General features: G+C 40.7%; 1 protein-coding gene across 4 annotated transcripts in view; it reads right to left on the bottom strand.

Moving 5' to 3' along the window:
• Abca13 (ATP binding cassette subfamily A member 13) overlaps positions 1-16,998 on the bottom strand; it is a 403,566-nt gene that overhangs the window by 291,918 nt on the left and 94,650 nt on the right. For all 4 annotated transcript variants that reach the window (XM_048339554.1, XM_048339551.1, XM_048339552.1 and 1 more), the window contains 5 exons: positions 16,375-16,493; positions 12,548-12,711; positions 9,724-9,803; positions 8,875-8,996; positions 101-295 (listed from right to left, as the gene is read on the bottom strand). In XM_048339554.1, the coding sequence (XP_048195511.1) occupies positions 101-295; positions 8,875-8,996; positions 9,724-9,803; positions 12,548-12,711; positions 16,375-16,493 (680 nt within the window). The remainder of the gene's footprint in view (positions 1-100; positions 296-8,874; positions 8,997-9,723; positions 9,804-12,547; positions 12,712-16,374; positions 16,494-16,998) is intronic.

Here is a 16,998-nt window from a genome sequence, read left to right as displayed (position 1 = left end):
CAATCTCCCAGGATACCAAGGAAGAGATGGTCAGCTCAGCACAGCCAGGAAGCAGCATCCTCTGCAGAAGTCCACAAGCCCAACAGCCCCTACTCCTTACTTTGTAAACAAAAGTCCGCAGGTTCAGGTTCTGACTCATGGCCACAATCAGAGTGTATACTTCTGACCCAGGCAAGCCACAGAGCTCCTTCACAGCCAGCCAGGACTTTTCATCCTCAGGAAATGTCAGCAGGAGATGAAGAATTTCTTGGTCACACTTTCCAGACAAAGCTACAGTGAGGGCACTGGTGAGAATCTGTTTCAAAGCACAAGGATCAGAAGTAAGCATAACAAGGTCATTTTGAGCGTTGGCTCCCCACACTCTTCTTCCTCACAACTACCTGGGAACCTGTTCTGCCAATGTGTTGAAGATCCACCTGCATGCTGGTCTGTCTTATTCAGCTTTCCATCTTTGTGACAAAGTACCTCAGATAAACAACTAAAAGGAGAGAAAGTTTATTATGGCTTCTGGATTCAAAGGGTTCTGTTTCTGAGCCATTGGCCTATTGTCTTTGAGCCTGTGGAAAAGCAGTTAGGGAGATCATGATTGAGCAAAGCTGCTCATCTCAGGGACAACAGCAAATGAAAAAGATATGGTGAGCCATAATCCCAATATCTCCTTCAAGGACATGCCCCCAATGACCTAACTTCCTATCAGGCTCAACCTTCTGAAGTTCCACAGCCTTTAGAAGCACCATAGGTTGGAGACCAGGCCTTTAACACATGGGCCTACAGGAGACATTCAAGATCCAAACAGTAATTGAGCCCAACTCTCTGTTTAGTTTTCAACATTTTGAATAGATCTATTACTTTAATCGCATGTTGTTATTCTCTGCTTCTACATCTTGCCCTGTCTGAGGCCTTAGAACACAATGGCAAAATCCTTCACTCCTCTCCCAGTGGGGCTCACCTCAGAGTGCTCATCTACTCTACCCCATGTTCCCAACCCCTGCCCTCATATTTTGTGTTTGGGTCTTGCTTGCTTGATGTTAAGTCTTACCCTTTGCTTTCAGCTCCCTCATATATCACAGCTAACAGTGTGAAACTAATTTTTGCCTCCTCCATTTCCAGATTGAAAACAGGATTATCAAGTTTGCCAACCATTTTATAAGGAGGAAGTAAATAAAGCTCAGATGAAAGGGCATTACAGAACTACAGTACTTTATTTATTGATCTTACATGCCACAGTCAAGGACTGCAGCTTGAGTATGTCTGTCACTGAGTGACATTGTTGATAAAACTAAAAAGCAAAATAAAAACAAAAACAACTGTACCTTATTTGGTACTGTCATTCTTCTGATGGGCCTGATCATTGAGAGACATTCTACTCAAGTGAGACCTAAATGTGTGAGACCTGGGCACAAGAACTACTGTCCATGCTTTTTAGGGCTTCTGTGGCAACCTAGGACTCACCAGATGTTTCCATAGCTATAAAATTCTCAGAAGAAAGTCATTAGAAATAATCAGGGATTATTAGGGCCCCCCAATAAAGTGGGGTGTGTGTGTTTGTGTGCATGTGTGTATGTGAAAGAGAGAGAAACAGAGACATAGAAACATGAAGAGAGTGATAGAAACAGAGACACAGAAAGAAATAGATGTTTTACTTGTAAAATAAGAAACACACAGAGACATACATGTATTTTAAGGAATTGAGTCCTGAAGCTGTAGGGATGGCAAGCACAAAATCTACACAGCTGTCCAGCAGGCTGGAAACCTAGGAGAAAGGCTAATGTTGCCTGGGTACTAAGGGCCTCAAGGCAGTATTCTTTCTTCCCTGAGGGTCCTCCATGTTTTTGTCCCCTCTCATGGCCTGTAAAGGATTGCTGGGGTATGTGGAGTAGGGGGATACTGAAGTTTGAACTCAGTGTATTCTGCTTTTCAAGGAGATGCCTTTACTTCTGAGCCCTGATTTTGGATGGTCATTTTTCAGATGGAGTCTTGCTACCTTTCTGGGTGTTAACTTGGTCACAATTCACCTATGTTAGGCTTCCCAGTGGCTAGAATAACAAGTGTGTGCCAATGCTGCCCATTAACCCAAGGCCAATTCATTGAGAAGGGGTTATGTGAACTTATTTCTGCCTAGTCTGGCCTCAAGTTGTGATCCTAACAATCTGAGCTTCCTAAATAGCTAGGATTACAGGCATCCTCTGGCTCTTTAGGAGCCTTGAGGAGGAGGCCCACTACACCAGAAAGCATGATGCACTTTCCCCAAAGTCTGCTTATTTAAATGTTAACCTCATCTAAAAATACCTTCTAGGGACATTCAAATTAATATCTGCTTTTCCAATTAATTAGCCAAGTAATCCTGTGCATCTTCTCCAGAGCCTCTGTCAGTGCATCTCACAATGGTTTCAAGGAAAGGTCTTAGAATTTACCATTCTTTGTTGGAATTTTGTCCTAGAGCAAAGATGTTTGTACTAATTTTTCCCATCTTTTTTTTAACCAAAAGGACAGCATCTTATACCCTGTCTTCTGAAGGCTCAACAGTCATAACACACAACACAACAACCTAAGTGGCACATTTCTATGACTTTCCAAATTTTATAATTTATTTTTATAATATTGTTAGGTCTGGTTTTCTGCTGTAAGGACAACTGAAATAAGTAATTAATGAATAAAAATTAAGATAACACTCATTTGCATGGCTGGGAACAAAAATTCATGGTTCCTACTCTAAATACAACAGGGGTGTTTTGAGTTAGGTTTTATTCATCATGAGAGATGCTGAGTTCTTGATGTTTACCTACATATCTTTATTTGATTTGGAAAACTGCAAGGAAATTTGAACCCCAGGGTAGACAGCTCCTTTCTACTAGCACATATACTCGGCCATTCCAATGTTTGTTAAGTTTCTAGCATGGACAGGCAAGTCCAATGGGCCACTAAGAAGCCAGAAGGGGAGTTGTGGCTCAAGTGGTAGAATGCTGGCCTTTTGCACAAAAGCTCAGGGGCAGTCTCCAATCCCTGAATTCAAGCCCCAGAACTAGCACACGTGCGCGCACACACACACACAAGACCAGACATGGTCCCTGAGAGAGGTATTTTCACTTTCAGCAAGAGTTCACTAAACATCTTCGGGTCACAGGATTTACACTGAGAACAGAGCATAGAAGACAGTACTTGTGTTGACCAGCTAATAGTCTTAAGAGTAGATCAAGAGAAAATGTAAACTGGACTTGGTCCCTTTGTGTCTAGAAAGAAAACACTTGCAACCATACAGAGTACAAGATCATTGCAAAGAGACTTGGCTAAATTAACCTTTGAAAGATAAGAGAGTAAAGTGAGGTCAGGTAAGAAAAGAACAGGTTCTCACATACCTGTGGGTATTTGTCTGTTCTGGGATACATCTCTGCCCAGCTCTGCTGACATAATAAAGAGACAATACAGGAGCAGACTATGGGAGATTAACAGAGAGCTAGCAAGGATCTGTCTAGAAGGACCGAAGCTACAGGTTGCAAAGTTGGTAGTAAGGAGCCAGAATGGGTTATGGTAAAGCCAATGCACATTAGAGCTGCCTTAGCACTCTATGATGATCTCTAAGTTATTATGACTATGTGGAACTCAGCTTCCTTGTCTACACAGCAGTGTGACAATTACACCCCAAGGACTCCAAAGGTTTGTTAGGAGAATTAGAGACATGAGTCGCAGTAGACAGTGTGTATGAAAGTGCAAAGAGCTGATATGACTGAAATGCGTAGCAACACCAACACCACTTTGACCAAAGAGGGGAAGAAAAAAGGAAGAAGAAGAGAAGAGGAGAAGGAGAAAGAAGAGGAGGAGTTGTATGAGAGTTATATTGATCCATTTATTGGCAAAACATAATTATATTTAAAAAGAGGGGAAGAGAAAGAATGCAAAGAGAGGCCCAGGGACAGCACCCAGGCACAGAGTTCAAGCCCCATGACTGGAGAAAAAAGAAGAACAGTTCTATTGACCTGAATAAAAAGGAAAAGAGGGGAACATGCAATCAAGAATCCAGTGTATACCCTATAAAATTAAGAAGAATAAGGGAAGGGATATATAGGGGAGGGATGGGTGAGAATGTTGGGTGAGATGGGTGGGATGACATTGATCAAGATATATTGTATTCATACACTGCTTTGTTAAATGGCATCTCTTCTGTATAACTACTTAAAGATAATGAAAGTTTTAAAGTTATATTGATCCACTGAGAAAGATAATTACATTTAGAAAGAGAGAGATTAGAAGGAGGGGAACAAAAGAGAGGTGGGTAGAATAAAACGAATTTATTCCCTGTGTGTTTCCATATTCCTAAGCAGAACCATCTCTCGGACCCTTTCCTACTCGCAGCCTGGCATTGTGTTCTGGCAACTAACCATCTGTTATCCACAGGCTCTCCTTCCTCTGAGGCAGGAGCCATCTGACTGTGGCTCTAGAGAAGGGGCACAATGGCCTGCTGGCCACTCTCCCTACCCAGCCTGCTCTGCCTCCATTTCTTCTGTCTCTCTTATTGCACCTTCAGACAAGGTAATGTTTTTCACATATCCACTGTTTAAGAAATTAGGGGCTGGGGATATAGCCTAGTGGCAAGAGTGCCTGCCTCAGATACACGAGGCCCTAGGTTCGATTCCCCAGCACCACATATACAGAAAACGGCCAGAAGCGGCGCTGTGGCTCAAGTGGCAGAGCGCTAGCCTTGAGCAGGAAGAAGCCAGGGACAGTGCTCAGGCCCTGAGTCCAAGGCCCAGGACTGGCCAAAAAAAAAAAAAAAGAAAGAAAGAAATTAGAAGGCTGAGCATGCAGGTGGATACTGGTTATCACAGCAACATTCAAGAGGTAGAGATGGAAATATCACTATTTGAGGCCAGCACAAGAGACATGGTGACATTCCTTTGTAGTCTCAGCTACATAGTGGATGGAGACAGGAGGATCATTGTCTAAGGTGGGACTCCTGGAGGGAAAGCCTGAATCATTATTTGAAAGGTAACTAAAACAAAAAGGGCTGAAGGTGTTGCTCAAGGGGAACATGAATGCCACTCTTTAATTCAATCCCTAGAAGTACGTACATATGTACATACATACATATATCCAGGAAGTCAGGAGATTAGAAATTTTAAAAAGCAACCACAGCTGCATCCTTTAGAAGAGACTAGGTATTACAAACAAGTAATAATGTCAACTCTGGAACAATTGTGATTGTAGGTTATTTGAAAGACAGTGCTCACACGAAGAGCTTCAAGTACAAGAGCAACCTAACCAGATTCACAGAACTGATTCATTTCTGTCCAAGAGAAACAAGGATATGTCTCAGAATACCTTTCCACTTGAAGTAACCTCTCAGAAGAGGTCAGAAATCCCTGGATGTCCCCTCTCCTTTCTTCAGAAAGAATCATGGAACCAATGGACAAAGCCACCAAAGACTTTGGAAAACTTTGAAGGGTGGGTGACCTTCCTCATTTCCAAACAATTGTTCAGCAAAGTAAAAAAAAATGAGCAGTAGACCCAGTCTTGGATTGTACTCTAAGTCTGAATTCTGATTCTGACCTCATTTGGGGATTTGTTTGTTTATTTGTTTTTTCCTGGAGGTTGGCCTCAGAGCCTGGGCTCTCTCCCTGAGCTTCTTTTCTCAAAGCTAGCACTCTACCACAGCTCTACTTCTGGATTTTTTAGTAGTTTAGTGGAGTTTAGTGGAGATGAGAGTCTCAGACTTCTCTTCCTGGGCTAGCTTCAAACAGAAATCCTCAGTTCTTAGCCTCCTGAGTAGGTTGGATGATAGACATGAGCCACTGGCACCAAACTTTCATTGTTAATTTTGAAAAGGTAAACATTTAAATCAACATTAAGAAAGGAAATCACTGTTGATCTTAGGGAGGGAGGTGGGGCTGAGCACTGGTGGCTCATCCTAGCTTCTCAGAAGGTTGAGATCTGAGGGTCAAGGCTCAAAGCCTGCATGGGCAGGAAAATCCATGGGTCTGTTATCTCCAGTTAACCAAAAGAATGCCAGAAGTAAAGTTGTGGCTCAAGTGATAAAGACAGAGCTCCAGATTTAATGGAAAAAAATCCAAGTGAAGTACCAAGCTCTAACATATAGAAAGCAAGTAAGTAAGTTTGGGTTTTACCCAAAAGAGGGTAAAGGAGATTAATCCTAGGACAGAAGGCTTGGGTAGATGGACTCCAGTGTCCAGGCTGCCCTATGAGTCTATGGTTTGGCAGCTTGATCTGGTGAAGTGGGGTTAATAATAGAGCCTTTCTTTTCTTTCTTTCTCTCTCTCTCTCTTTCTTTCTTTCTTTCTTTTTATTTATTTATTTTTTTTTTGCTGGTCCTGGGGCTTGAACAGAATAGGCATTGTCCCTGAGCTTCTTTTGTTCACGGCTTGCACTCTACCACTTGAGCCACTTACAGTTTTTTTCTGTGATTAATTGGAGATAAGAGCCTTCACAGAATTTACTGCCTGGACTGGCTTCAAACCATGATCCTCAGATCTCAGTCTCCTAAGTAGCTAGGATTGCAGGGGTGAGCCACCTGCACCCAGCAAGAATGGAGCTTTTCAATGGAGAAGAGCTTCCTATAAGTTCCCATCACAGGTTGGGAGAAGAGGGCTGGAAAGGGAAAAACACTTGGCAATAATGGATGAGCCTGTTCTTAACCTCCTTTTGACTCATTCCTGTGCCTGGTCATTTGATGCAACTTCCCAACCTCTGACTCTCAAATTATCTGTCTAGCCTCCAATGTCGCCTGCCTGCTAAGGCCCCTATCTATCATTGTGTTGTATGTACTGCAGAAAACTTCCCAGTCTCTTCTCCTCCACTTGCATCATTGGTTACATATTTGCTGTACTGACTCCATAGAATACACACATACCCGGTGTGGCCACATTGCTTCACTAAGCCAAGCTTTCCCAGAGCACAGACAGGCTCATGGTAGAACGTCAGCGACACCTGGTGGCCACTTCTTTAAAGCTGGCAGGAAGCAATAATACAGTAGCACCCGAACTGCAAGTATTTCATTAAGGCTGAAATAAAAAGGTTCCCAAAAAGCTAATCTGTTGCCTTTCTCTCCTTCCCTCGAACCCTCCCTTCCACCTCCCTCCCCACCCTTTGTCGGTCCTGGGGCTTGAAATCAGGACCCAGGCACTGTCTGAGCTTTTTGGCTCAAGGCTACCACTCTACCACTTTGAACCACAGTTCTACTTCCAGTTTTATGGTGGTTAATTGGAGATAAGAGTCCCAGGTGACTTTACTGATTAAGCTGTCTTTGAACCGCTCACAATCCTCAGATCTCAGTCCCTGAGTACCTAGAATTACAGGTGTGAGCCATAAGCACTGGACTTTGTCGCTTCTCTTAAAGCAATCCTAGGTATCTAGTCAAAGTAATTTAGTCCCCACTACAATTCTGTTACAAGTTACAATAACTCTTGAGTTCAAGCCACAGCTAGCCACTATTTCAACTGTGAGCTGAGTAGAAGAAATTTCACCACTGCTGTCAACTTCCCTTGCCTCAAAGTTCATCCCCCAAATTCCCAGCCTGATAAGCTAAAATTGATCATTTTATTTTTCAAAAAAGTTCTAATGTGTCCTGTGATAAGTTACTTGAAGATACTGAAAAATGAATTTTGGATTTCTAGTTTCTCATCTATGTCTTAGATTGATTCCTACTGACTCACCATGCTTGAATTTAACTTGACCATATAGACTTGACATGAAATTAATGACATATACTGACTCAATTGGTTGTCAGTTAAAATGTGTCCTTGTTAACCAGTTTCGGGGTCCTCTTTAGGAAAGGTAAATTCCACTGGAAGTGCTGAATGGCTGTCGCTAAAAAGCACTGCAACTGGCACTGGCAGCTCATCCCTATAATCCTAGTTACTCAGGAAGCTGAGATCTGAGGATTGTTTTGAAGGCATCCTGAGCAGACATATCCCCGGGCTACCAAATTGTTATACCCAATTAACCAACAAAAAGCAGAAAGCAAAGATATGGCCCAAATAGTAGAGCCTTCAGAGAAAAAGAAAAGGCAAGAGCTCAAGGTCTAGAATTCAAGCTCTAGTACCAACACAGGAAAAAGGAACAGGAAGGGAAAGGAAGGGAAGCAGGGAGAGGGGGGAGGGAAAGGAAGAGAAAGGAAAGAGGAAAAGGAAAGGAAGGGAAGGGAAGGGAAGGGAAGGGAAGGGAAGAGAAGGGAAGGGAAGGGAAGGGAAGGGAAGGGAAGGAAAGGAAAGGAAAGGAAAGGGAAGGAAAGGGAAAGGAAGGGAAGGGGAAAAGAGCACCTGCTAAGGATTCAGGTGACATTTGCCATGGGGGACATGAAAGTTACCTGCTCCCTCTTCCATGATAGATCATATCTCAATGCCACCTAATAGTTTTGGCCTTGCCCAGCACCTCCTGGATACCTTAGAGAGGGTAAGACGTGTCATGACTCATTTCCCTCCATGAGTGGCAGATGGTAAGACTATACACAGTAACTCTCCATACGAGAGGGATAGTGGTAGTTTCAGATCTTTTATGTTGTTTTTACTTGGGGCTATTTCTGTGTTTTATAACATCTATAAACCCAAGCAGAGACTCTTCCCTACCCCCCCTCCACATGAGGTGTCATGAATCAAGGTTAGAAAGGACTAGAATAAATGTTGTCATTAACTTTGTCCTTTCTAACTTCAAACAAAGACAGTTGTGACAATACAGACTCCAGTTTTGGCATGGGACACAACCATTGGTTCCTCATAGTCCTCTCATTTCCGTTCTGCTTTTGGATATATCACTTACAATGAACTCATTCTACCAGCCATAGGAGGGAGAGAAAGAGGAGGGAAAAATAAATGACTTTTGGACTGAGGGATCTTAGCTGTCCCAGTACACACAGTAGCACTGTACCTGTGAGTGGGAAATGTTTGCTTCTAAGATAGTGTGGATGGTTTCATTGGAGATGTGGATGGAAGATTGAAGCTCTTCGGTTAACCTGGTGATGTTCCTCATCAAATCTTTTATTTTCACATCTGAAAAGGGTGGAACAAGAGGAAATAATGAGATTTATGTACTCTTCCACTATTATAACAAATCTACTTATGAATATAAATAAATATATTTATATTAAGTGCATGTATTTATTATAATACATATTAAATCTATATTTATATTTATTATAATAAATATATTAAATATTGTTATAAATGAATGATCTTGAGATAATTCATACCATGAATAAATTTAAACATGGGCTATGTGGTATTTGCTGGTCATTTCTTTGCTTTCTATAAACCCTGAATATTTTGCAATTTATTTTACAATATTTTCTTAAGGAACAATGACTGAGTGCAATAAGAGCATAATATCTCCATGTTTCTATGTTTATCTCGCATTATACAAATGGAATGTGACCTCAGGATTATCCAGAGTTCTTCAGAGTTATTAATGTGTTGTTGTAACAAAAGGTGTATGAACTTTGCCGATGATGTAAACAGAGATTTGTAGATCACCAGGGATTTGGGCCCAGGATAAATCCCAGACCACAGATGACTTTCTTCTGCTGCTTGACTTCTTTGTATTCTAGGATTTTAGGATTTTTCTTATAAACCCCAGATACTTCAGACCAGGTGAGTTCTAAACTGTTCTTTATTATGTCTAGCATAATTTTCTCTTTCATATTTTATTCTGATTCTATGCTTGAATGAGAAACTGAATTTAAGTTTTTAGTCAAGCTAACTTAGAAAACCACATACTTACCCTCAGTGACAGTGAAATTGCTAAGAAAAGACATAATGGGATTGCCCGACAGCCAACTCTCCTTGAATCTTTTGGCCAACCTAAAATGGCAGAAAATGAAAACTAAAATAGGCAAGATAAAATAGTAGACACAATGTTGGCATGAACAACACTGCCTTGGTTCCCAGGAGATGATCTAGATAAGAAAATATATTTTTCTCTTAAATTCCTCCAACAGTGCCACATACTAAGCCCTCCTGGCAGGCACCATTTTGTGAACATCCATTAATGTCAGCATTCCAATAGTCTCTTCTCAGAGCCCCTACCAATCATGATGAACCAGGGGGATAAGGATGCATAATAAATAGCTCCTTGATAAATGTGGAGCAAGTAGATGGGATGGATCATAGGATATCTGAGAAGTTAGTATAGCAAAGATTAGACAAACATCTTTCTGTGGGAAAAAATGTCATCTAGAGATTGCAAAGTCTGTGCATCCAGATCACTGAAAAAAAACAATCAAATATGAATCAATTTCAAAATATATGACTGTTCATATATTCATAGTGAATATCATATTGAAATTGTTATCCTTGTGGCTAATGCTGCTCATGCGACTGAACATTTGAAAACTTAGCCATGGAAAATTTTGATGTTATTTTTAAATGTACATAGTAACATGTATGTGACCGGTAGTGAAATTCACAATTTGAAAATGCTAGACCTGTGGGTTGGTTGAGACCCAGAGCCAGCCCAACCAAGAAAAAGTCTGCCTGACTCCTATCTCTACTTAGCCAGCAACAAGCTAGAAGTGGAGGTGTGGTTCTAGTGGTTTAGGTGGCAGAGCCCCAGCTCTGAGGGAAAGAACCAAGTGAGAGCATGAGGTCCTGAGATCAAGCCACAGTACCAGCGCACACAAAAAGAATGCTAGCATCCCAACACCATTTTTTAATGAAATAGAGGAAGCAATCCAGAAACTAATATGGAACAATAAAAGACCTAGAATAGCAAAAATAATCCTAAGCAGAAAGAACAGTGCTGGAGGAATTACAATACCCAACTTCAAGCTGTATTATAAAGCTATAGTAATAAAAACAGCTCGGTATTGGCACTGGAACAGGCCTGAAGACGAATGGAACAGAATTGAAGACCCAGAAATGAACCCACAGAACTACGCCTACTTAATCTTTGATAAAGGAGCTAAAACAATAGTTTGGAAGAAAGATAGCCTCTTTAACAAATGGTGCTGGCAAAACTGGTTCAACACATGCAACAAACTAAAACTAGATCCTTATATATAACCCTGCACCAAAATCAATTCCAAATGGATTAAAGACCTCGAAATCAAAAGAGACACCCTGAAAACACTAAAGGAAGGAGTAGAAGAAACACTTGGGCTCCTTGGTGCAGGATGGAACTTCCTTAACAAAGACCCAGAAAGGCTACAAATCAAAGAAAGGTTGGACAAATGGGACTGCATCAAACTGCAGAGCTTCTGCAGGGCAAAGGACAATATAAACAGAAAGCCCACAGACTGGGAGAAGATCTTTACCAGCCATTCAACGGACAAAGGCCTCATATCTAAGATATATGCAGAACTAAAAAAATTACCTTCCTCCAAAACAAAACCGCAAAGAACCAATAGCCCCCTCATCAAGTGGGCTAAAGACTTACAAAGAGACTTCTCTGATGAGGAAATGAGAATGGCCAAGAGACATATGAAAAAGTGCTCTATATCACTGGCCATAAAAGAAATGCAAATCAAGACAACACTGAGATTCCATCTCACCCCAGTAAGAATGTCATATATCAAGAAAACTAACAATAACAATTGTTGGAGGGGATGTAGCCAAAAGGGAACCCTACTTCATTGTTGGTGGGAATGGAAACTGGTTCAGCCACTCTGGAAAGCAATATGGAGATTCCTCAGAAGGCTAAATAAAACTCCCCTATGACCCAGCAACCCCACTTTTGGGTATCTATCCAAAAAACCACAAACAAAATCACAGTAAAGCCACCAGCACAACAATGTTCATCGCAGCGCAATTTGTCATAGCGAGAATCTGGAACAAAGCCAGATGCCCCTCAGTAGACGAATGGATCAGGAAAATGTGGTACATATACACAATGGAATTTTATGCCTCTATCAGAAAGAATGACATTGCCCCATTTGTAAGGAAATAGGACTTGGAAAAAATTATACTAAGTAAAGTGAGCCAGACTCAAAGAAACATGGACTCTATGGTCTCCCTTATTGGGAATAATTAGTACAAGTTTAGGCAAGTCACAGCAGAGGAGCACAAGAGCCCAATAGCTATACCCTTATGATCACATAAGATGATGCTAAGTGAAATGAACTCCATGTTATGGAAACGATTGTTATATCACAGTTGTAACTACTTTCAACGTCCCACGTGTATCTGTAGCTTCTACTATTGATGATGTTCTTGTATCACCTTCCTGTGGTTGTATCTACACTATCTCTGTAATCTTATCTGAGTATATTGGAAACCATCTATACTGGTATTAGAACTAGGAAATTGAAAGGGAATACCAAAATCAAGAGACACAGGGTAAAAAAAGACAAACAACTACAAAAGCAATACTTGCAAAACTGTTTGGTGTAAGTGAACTGAACACCTCATGGGGGGAAAGGGAAAGGGGGAGAAGGGAGGGGGGAATGAGGGACGATGTAACAAACAGTACAAGAAATGTATCCAATGCCTAACGTATGAAATTGTAACCTCTCTGTACATCAGTTTGATAATAAAAATTTGAAGAAAAAAAAATGCTAGCAATCTTCCTGATGAAGAAGAGAAGGTGTGAGAGCTTCTTTGGTACATACCAATGCACGTGTTGCTCAACAGTTTCCAATGGGGGCTGGCATGCACAATCTTGGTTGGTGACATGATCCAAGTTGCTTGTGAAGGGTTCCAAGGTCCTAGAAAGATTCCTGATGAGACTTTCACAATTTAGTTGACTGGATGCTGGCCATATCTTTTTGATTTCCTAGAAATTATAGAACAGAAAAACAAATACTTGGTTGTATGAGCTTTAGTCTAATTTCTAGATCTACACATGCCCTCACTTCATTTTATGTGTATTGTCAGGTTTCTTGTTATTTATTTTCAGCAATCTTGAGACACCGAGCGCATAAAATTGTGGCACAGCTTGAGGTGTATAGGGAGAACTCTTGGATGAGAAGTAGGGAAGAAAGAACCTTACTCGTGACTCTTCCATTAACCAAACCAGCAAGACAAGAATGCATGGCAGAGAACATGCAGTACCCTGCTGAGTGGCTTAGCATTGACATTCCTAGAGCTCAGGTCCCAAGAATGCACAGAACTCAGTAAGAAAAAAACAAACAAGCAACCCAAATAGGTAAAGGACTCTGAATAGATGTGTCTTTAAAGAAGACACAGGAATGGTCAACAGGTATGAAAATGTGCTGAATATCACTAATCATATAATAACTGCACATAAAAACCAACAGTAAGATTACATCTCATACCTGTCAAAATGACAATTATCAGGAGACATGAGATGGATTGGACAGGAACTCAGTGGAAGAACATTTGTCCAGCATGCCCTGGGTTTGATCCCACAACCAAGGAAAAAGAAGAGAAATGAAGTGTTGTGGAGGATGTGAAAGAAAGGAAATTTTGAGGGCTGGGAGGTAGCTCAGTGGCAAAGTGCTTGTCTTGCAAGTGCAACATCCTGGGTTCAGTCCCCAGTACCAAAAAAAAAGAGACCAAAAAATAAAAATAAAAAAGAGGAAAGGAAAATTTTGAACATTATTGGTGGGAATAGAAAGTAGTGTAGTCATTTAAAAAGCTAGCATGGATTCTCAAAAAATTCATATCAGAACCGTGGTATGATCCAGAAGCACCACTCAGGGTTTATATTCAACAGGAACAAACGCATGTTTACTGCAGCATTGGAAAACCTCAGCATGGAATCTGCCAAAGTGCCCAGTGACAAATTGGCAAAGAACAAAAGCTTTATACACATGCACACATTCACATACATACATGTACACAGAAGGGAAGATTATTCTTCCATATAATAAATTATGCCCTTTACAACAACATAAGTGAACCTAAAAAATGCTTAGTGAAAGAGATCAGCTAGAAAATACTCTTTGCTCATAATTCATAAATATGCATAGGTTGAGTTAAGATCAATGCACTTGGTTTTAATTTAAATATAACTTTAATTTAACTTTAAATTTTAAATTATGACAATGTTATTATTTAATTTAAAATTTAACAAAATAATTACTTTGTCATAGAGCCAATTATTTAACAGGAAAGCATACTTCTTACCCAGAAGCAAGAAGTAATGAAAGAAAAGTTTTAGTACATGTATACTAGGGTCAGATGAGAATTACTTGCACAGAGTTTGAGACTGGCACTTGTAAGGTTATACAGTACAAAATCACCACACAGAAAGGCATCTCATCAGACCTCCCATCTCTCCTACAACACAACTGGATCACTCAGGAACTAAGCATAGAAGCATATACAGGTAAACATGTCTAGATTTGAAGAATTGACCAGGACCCCTAGTTTAACCTGGAATTCCAGCCACATTCTCCAACTCAGCTTACTCTAGAAGTGGTATGACTCATCGGATGTTTGTTGTCGTTTCAGAAACTTTATTTGTAATCCTCCTTTAGCTCCCAATTGCTACTTTTTTTTTTTTTTTTTTTTTTTTTTTTGCCAGTCCTAGGCCTTGGACTCAGGGCCCTGGCTTCTTTTTGCTCAAGGCTAGCACTCTGCCACTTGAGCCACAGTGCCACTTCTGGCCATTTTCTATATATGTGGTGCTGGGGAATCAAACCCAGGGCTTCATGTATAGGAGGCAAGCATTCTTGCCACTAGGCCATATTCCCAGCCACCCAACTGCTACTTTTTAACTCTCTGAGAACCAAGAAAATAAGAGAATAAAGAGCTGATTCTCTGAACTATTACATTGTTGCCATTAGTGGAGAGCTACACTTCTACTGGACACATGGAGTGGGTAAAACTGCTTAGAATATTTAGACCCCGAAAACTTAAATAAAATAAAATAAATTTGACATTGTACTCTTTGCCTTCCTCTGCTGGGCAAAGTGGATTCCACATCCTGCTGCCTAGAAAAGATGTCCATTTCTTAGTCCCATACTTAAGCCCAATGAACCATGAACCCATACTAAAAGCTTTGCATCCTGAAATGCCAATGCTCTTTCTTTGTCATCAAAAGTAAGAATTTCTGACTTTTACCAGTATGGACTTATCACCAACCAGGGCTATCAACAATCATGAGAGACCATGAACTTTAAATGTAGTCTTTGAGTCAATCTCTTGCCTGATTTTTTTTTTGCCACAAACATGACTAATTCACTGAAAAAATGGTATGTGGGATTTTTGGACATTTTTGTTTTATCTGCATATAATACAAGTTGAGTATACTGACTCAAAATGTTTGTGGCCAGAGTTGTCTCAAATTTTGTATTTTTTTCAGATTTTAGAATGTTTCCATATATTATATATTATAGTGTGTGTTATATATAATGAGATAACTTGGGGATGGGACTCTAGTCTTAGCAGAAAATCTACTGGTTTCATAGAAAATTGAATGGGCCCTCCAAAAGTCCCATTCTCAAACTTAGCATTACTTGAACCCTGCATGGAGCTTTGGGGGAACTTGTCCAAATTAATTAAAAGAAAACTGCAGGGCTGGGGATATAGCCTAGTGGCAAGAGTGCCTGCCTCGGATACACGAGGCCCTAGGTTCGATTCCCCAGCACCACATATACAGAAAACGGCCAGAAGCGGCGCTGTGGCTCAAGTGGCAGAGTGCTAGCCTTGAGCGGGAAGAAGCCAGGGACAGTGCTCAGGCCCTGAGTCCAAGGCCCAGGACTGACCAAAAAAAAAAAAAAAAGAAAACTGCAAAGTCAGGTGCCAGTGGCACTTACTGTCATCCCAGCTACTCAGGAGAGCTGAGATCTGAGGACTGTGGTTAGAAATCAGCCTGGGCAGGAAAGTCATAACACAGAAACTACCAAAACCCTGGATGTGGAGCTGTGACTGGAGTGGTAGAGCTCTAGCTTTGAGCAAAGAGGTCAGGGATAGAACCCAGGCCTGGAGTTCAAGCCCCAGGACTAGTTTAGAAAAAGAAAAAGAAAACTACAGTGCTGGGCCCTATTCAGCTTTCAGTTCTTGGAGCTTGCCAGTAATAGTCAGCTCATTAGAGCAAGTAATGGGCTGGTAAATTCTGAAAAATTTGTCCTCCATACTAAAATGAATAAACAAAAAAAACAAACAAATAAATAAATAATTGGATACACTTGAAAGTTATCATGGTGCAAAAACTCCCATACTGGCTAATTCAAGATGTCAACAGGACATTGCTGAACACAGATTTATGAAGGACATGAGTATAAAATATTCCTTTCATATACAGAAACCACCGATAGGAGCCATCTCTGGAGGATTGATTATTGTAAACCATACTGAGGTCATGAGGAAGTAATAGGCCTTGTGTATTTGTCACTCTGGTGTGACTATACATAAAGCAGTAATCCCAGTTATTCAGACCAGGCAGCAAGCTTAGAAAAACTCCACTGCTCTCTCTGCAGGGGTCAATGATTGTGGACATGGAATTTTCTGAAACAAAGAGAGGACACACCTGGTAGTGGGTGTACACAGCAGTTACTCCTTGGATGGCAGCTAAAACAAGATGCTTTGTCTCACGTGGCTTGCAACTCAGAGTGGCACACAAAATGTCCTTGGTCAAGGAAGGGTTTTCTGCCAAAAGAAAAGAAAACACACCAAGAGAAATGATTTTAGGGAACAGCCGTCTTTCTAAATGGCCACACTCACAAAACCATCTTTTAAACTTTTTAATGTTACAAATTTCTTGTCATCCAAATGAGCACTAAGATAATACACCAGGATCAGATTTCATATACATATGAGGTATATTGTGGTATTTCCATATATACATACAATGTGTAGTGATCAGATCAGGATAACTGGCACATCCATCACCTCAGATAGGGATTATTTCTTGGTGTTAAGACCACTTGAAACACTTTGTTCTAATTAGTATTTTAAAATATTTAACTAAATGTTGTCAATCATAGTCATCTAATTCTGCCTTGGAACATCAAAAGTCATTCTTCCTATCCAAGTGCACCAGTGTATTGGTGAATTATGTTCACTCTACCCCTGCCTGTCTCCTAAGGCCCCTCCCACTCTGTAAGCAAATGTTCTACTCTCTATAAAATCAAACTTAGTGCTTCCAAATATA

Source organism: Perognathus longimembris, chromosome 2, assembly GCF_023159225.1.
Source record: "Perognathus longimembris pacificus isolate PPM17 chromosome 2, ASM2315922v1, whole genome shotgun sequence".
Lineage (NCBI taxonomy): Eukaryota > Metazoa > Chordata > Mammalia > Rodentia > Heteromyidae > Perognathus > Perognathus longimembris.
The sequence above is the reverse complement of the archived record's forward strand: the minus strand, read 5'-3'. Positions and strand labels throughout refer to the sequence as shown.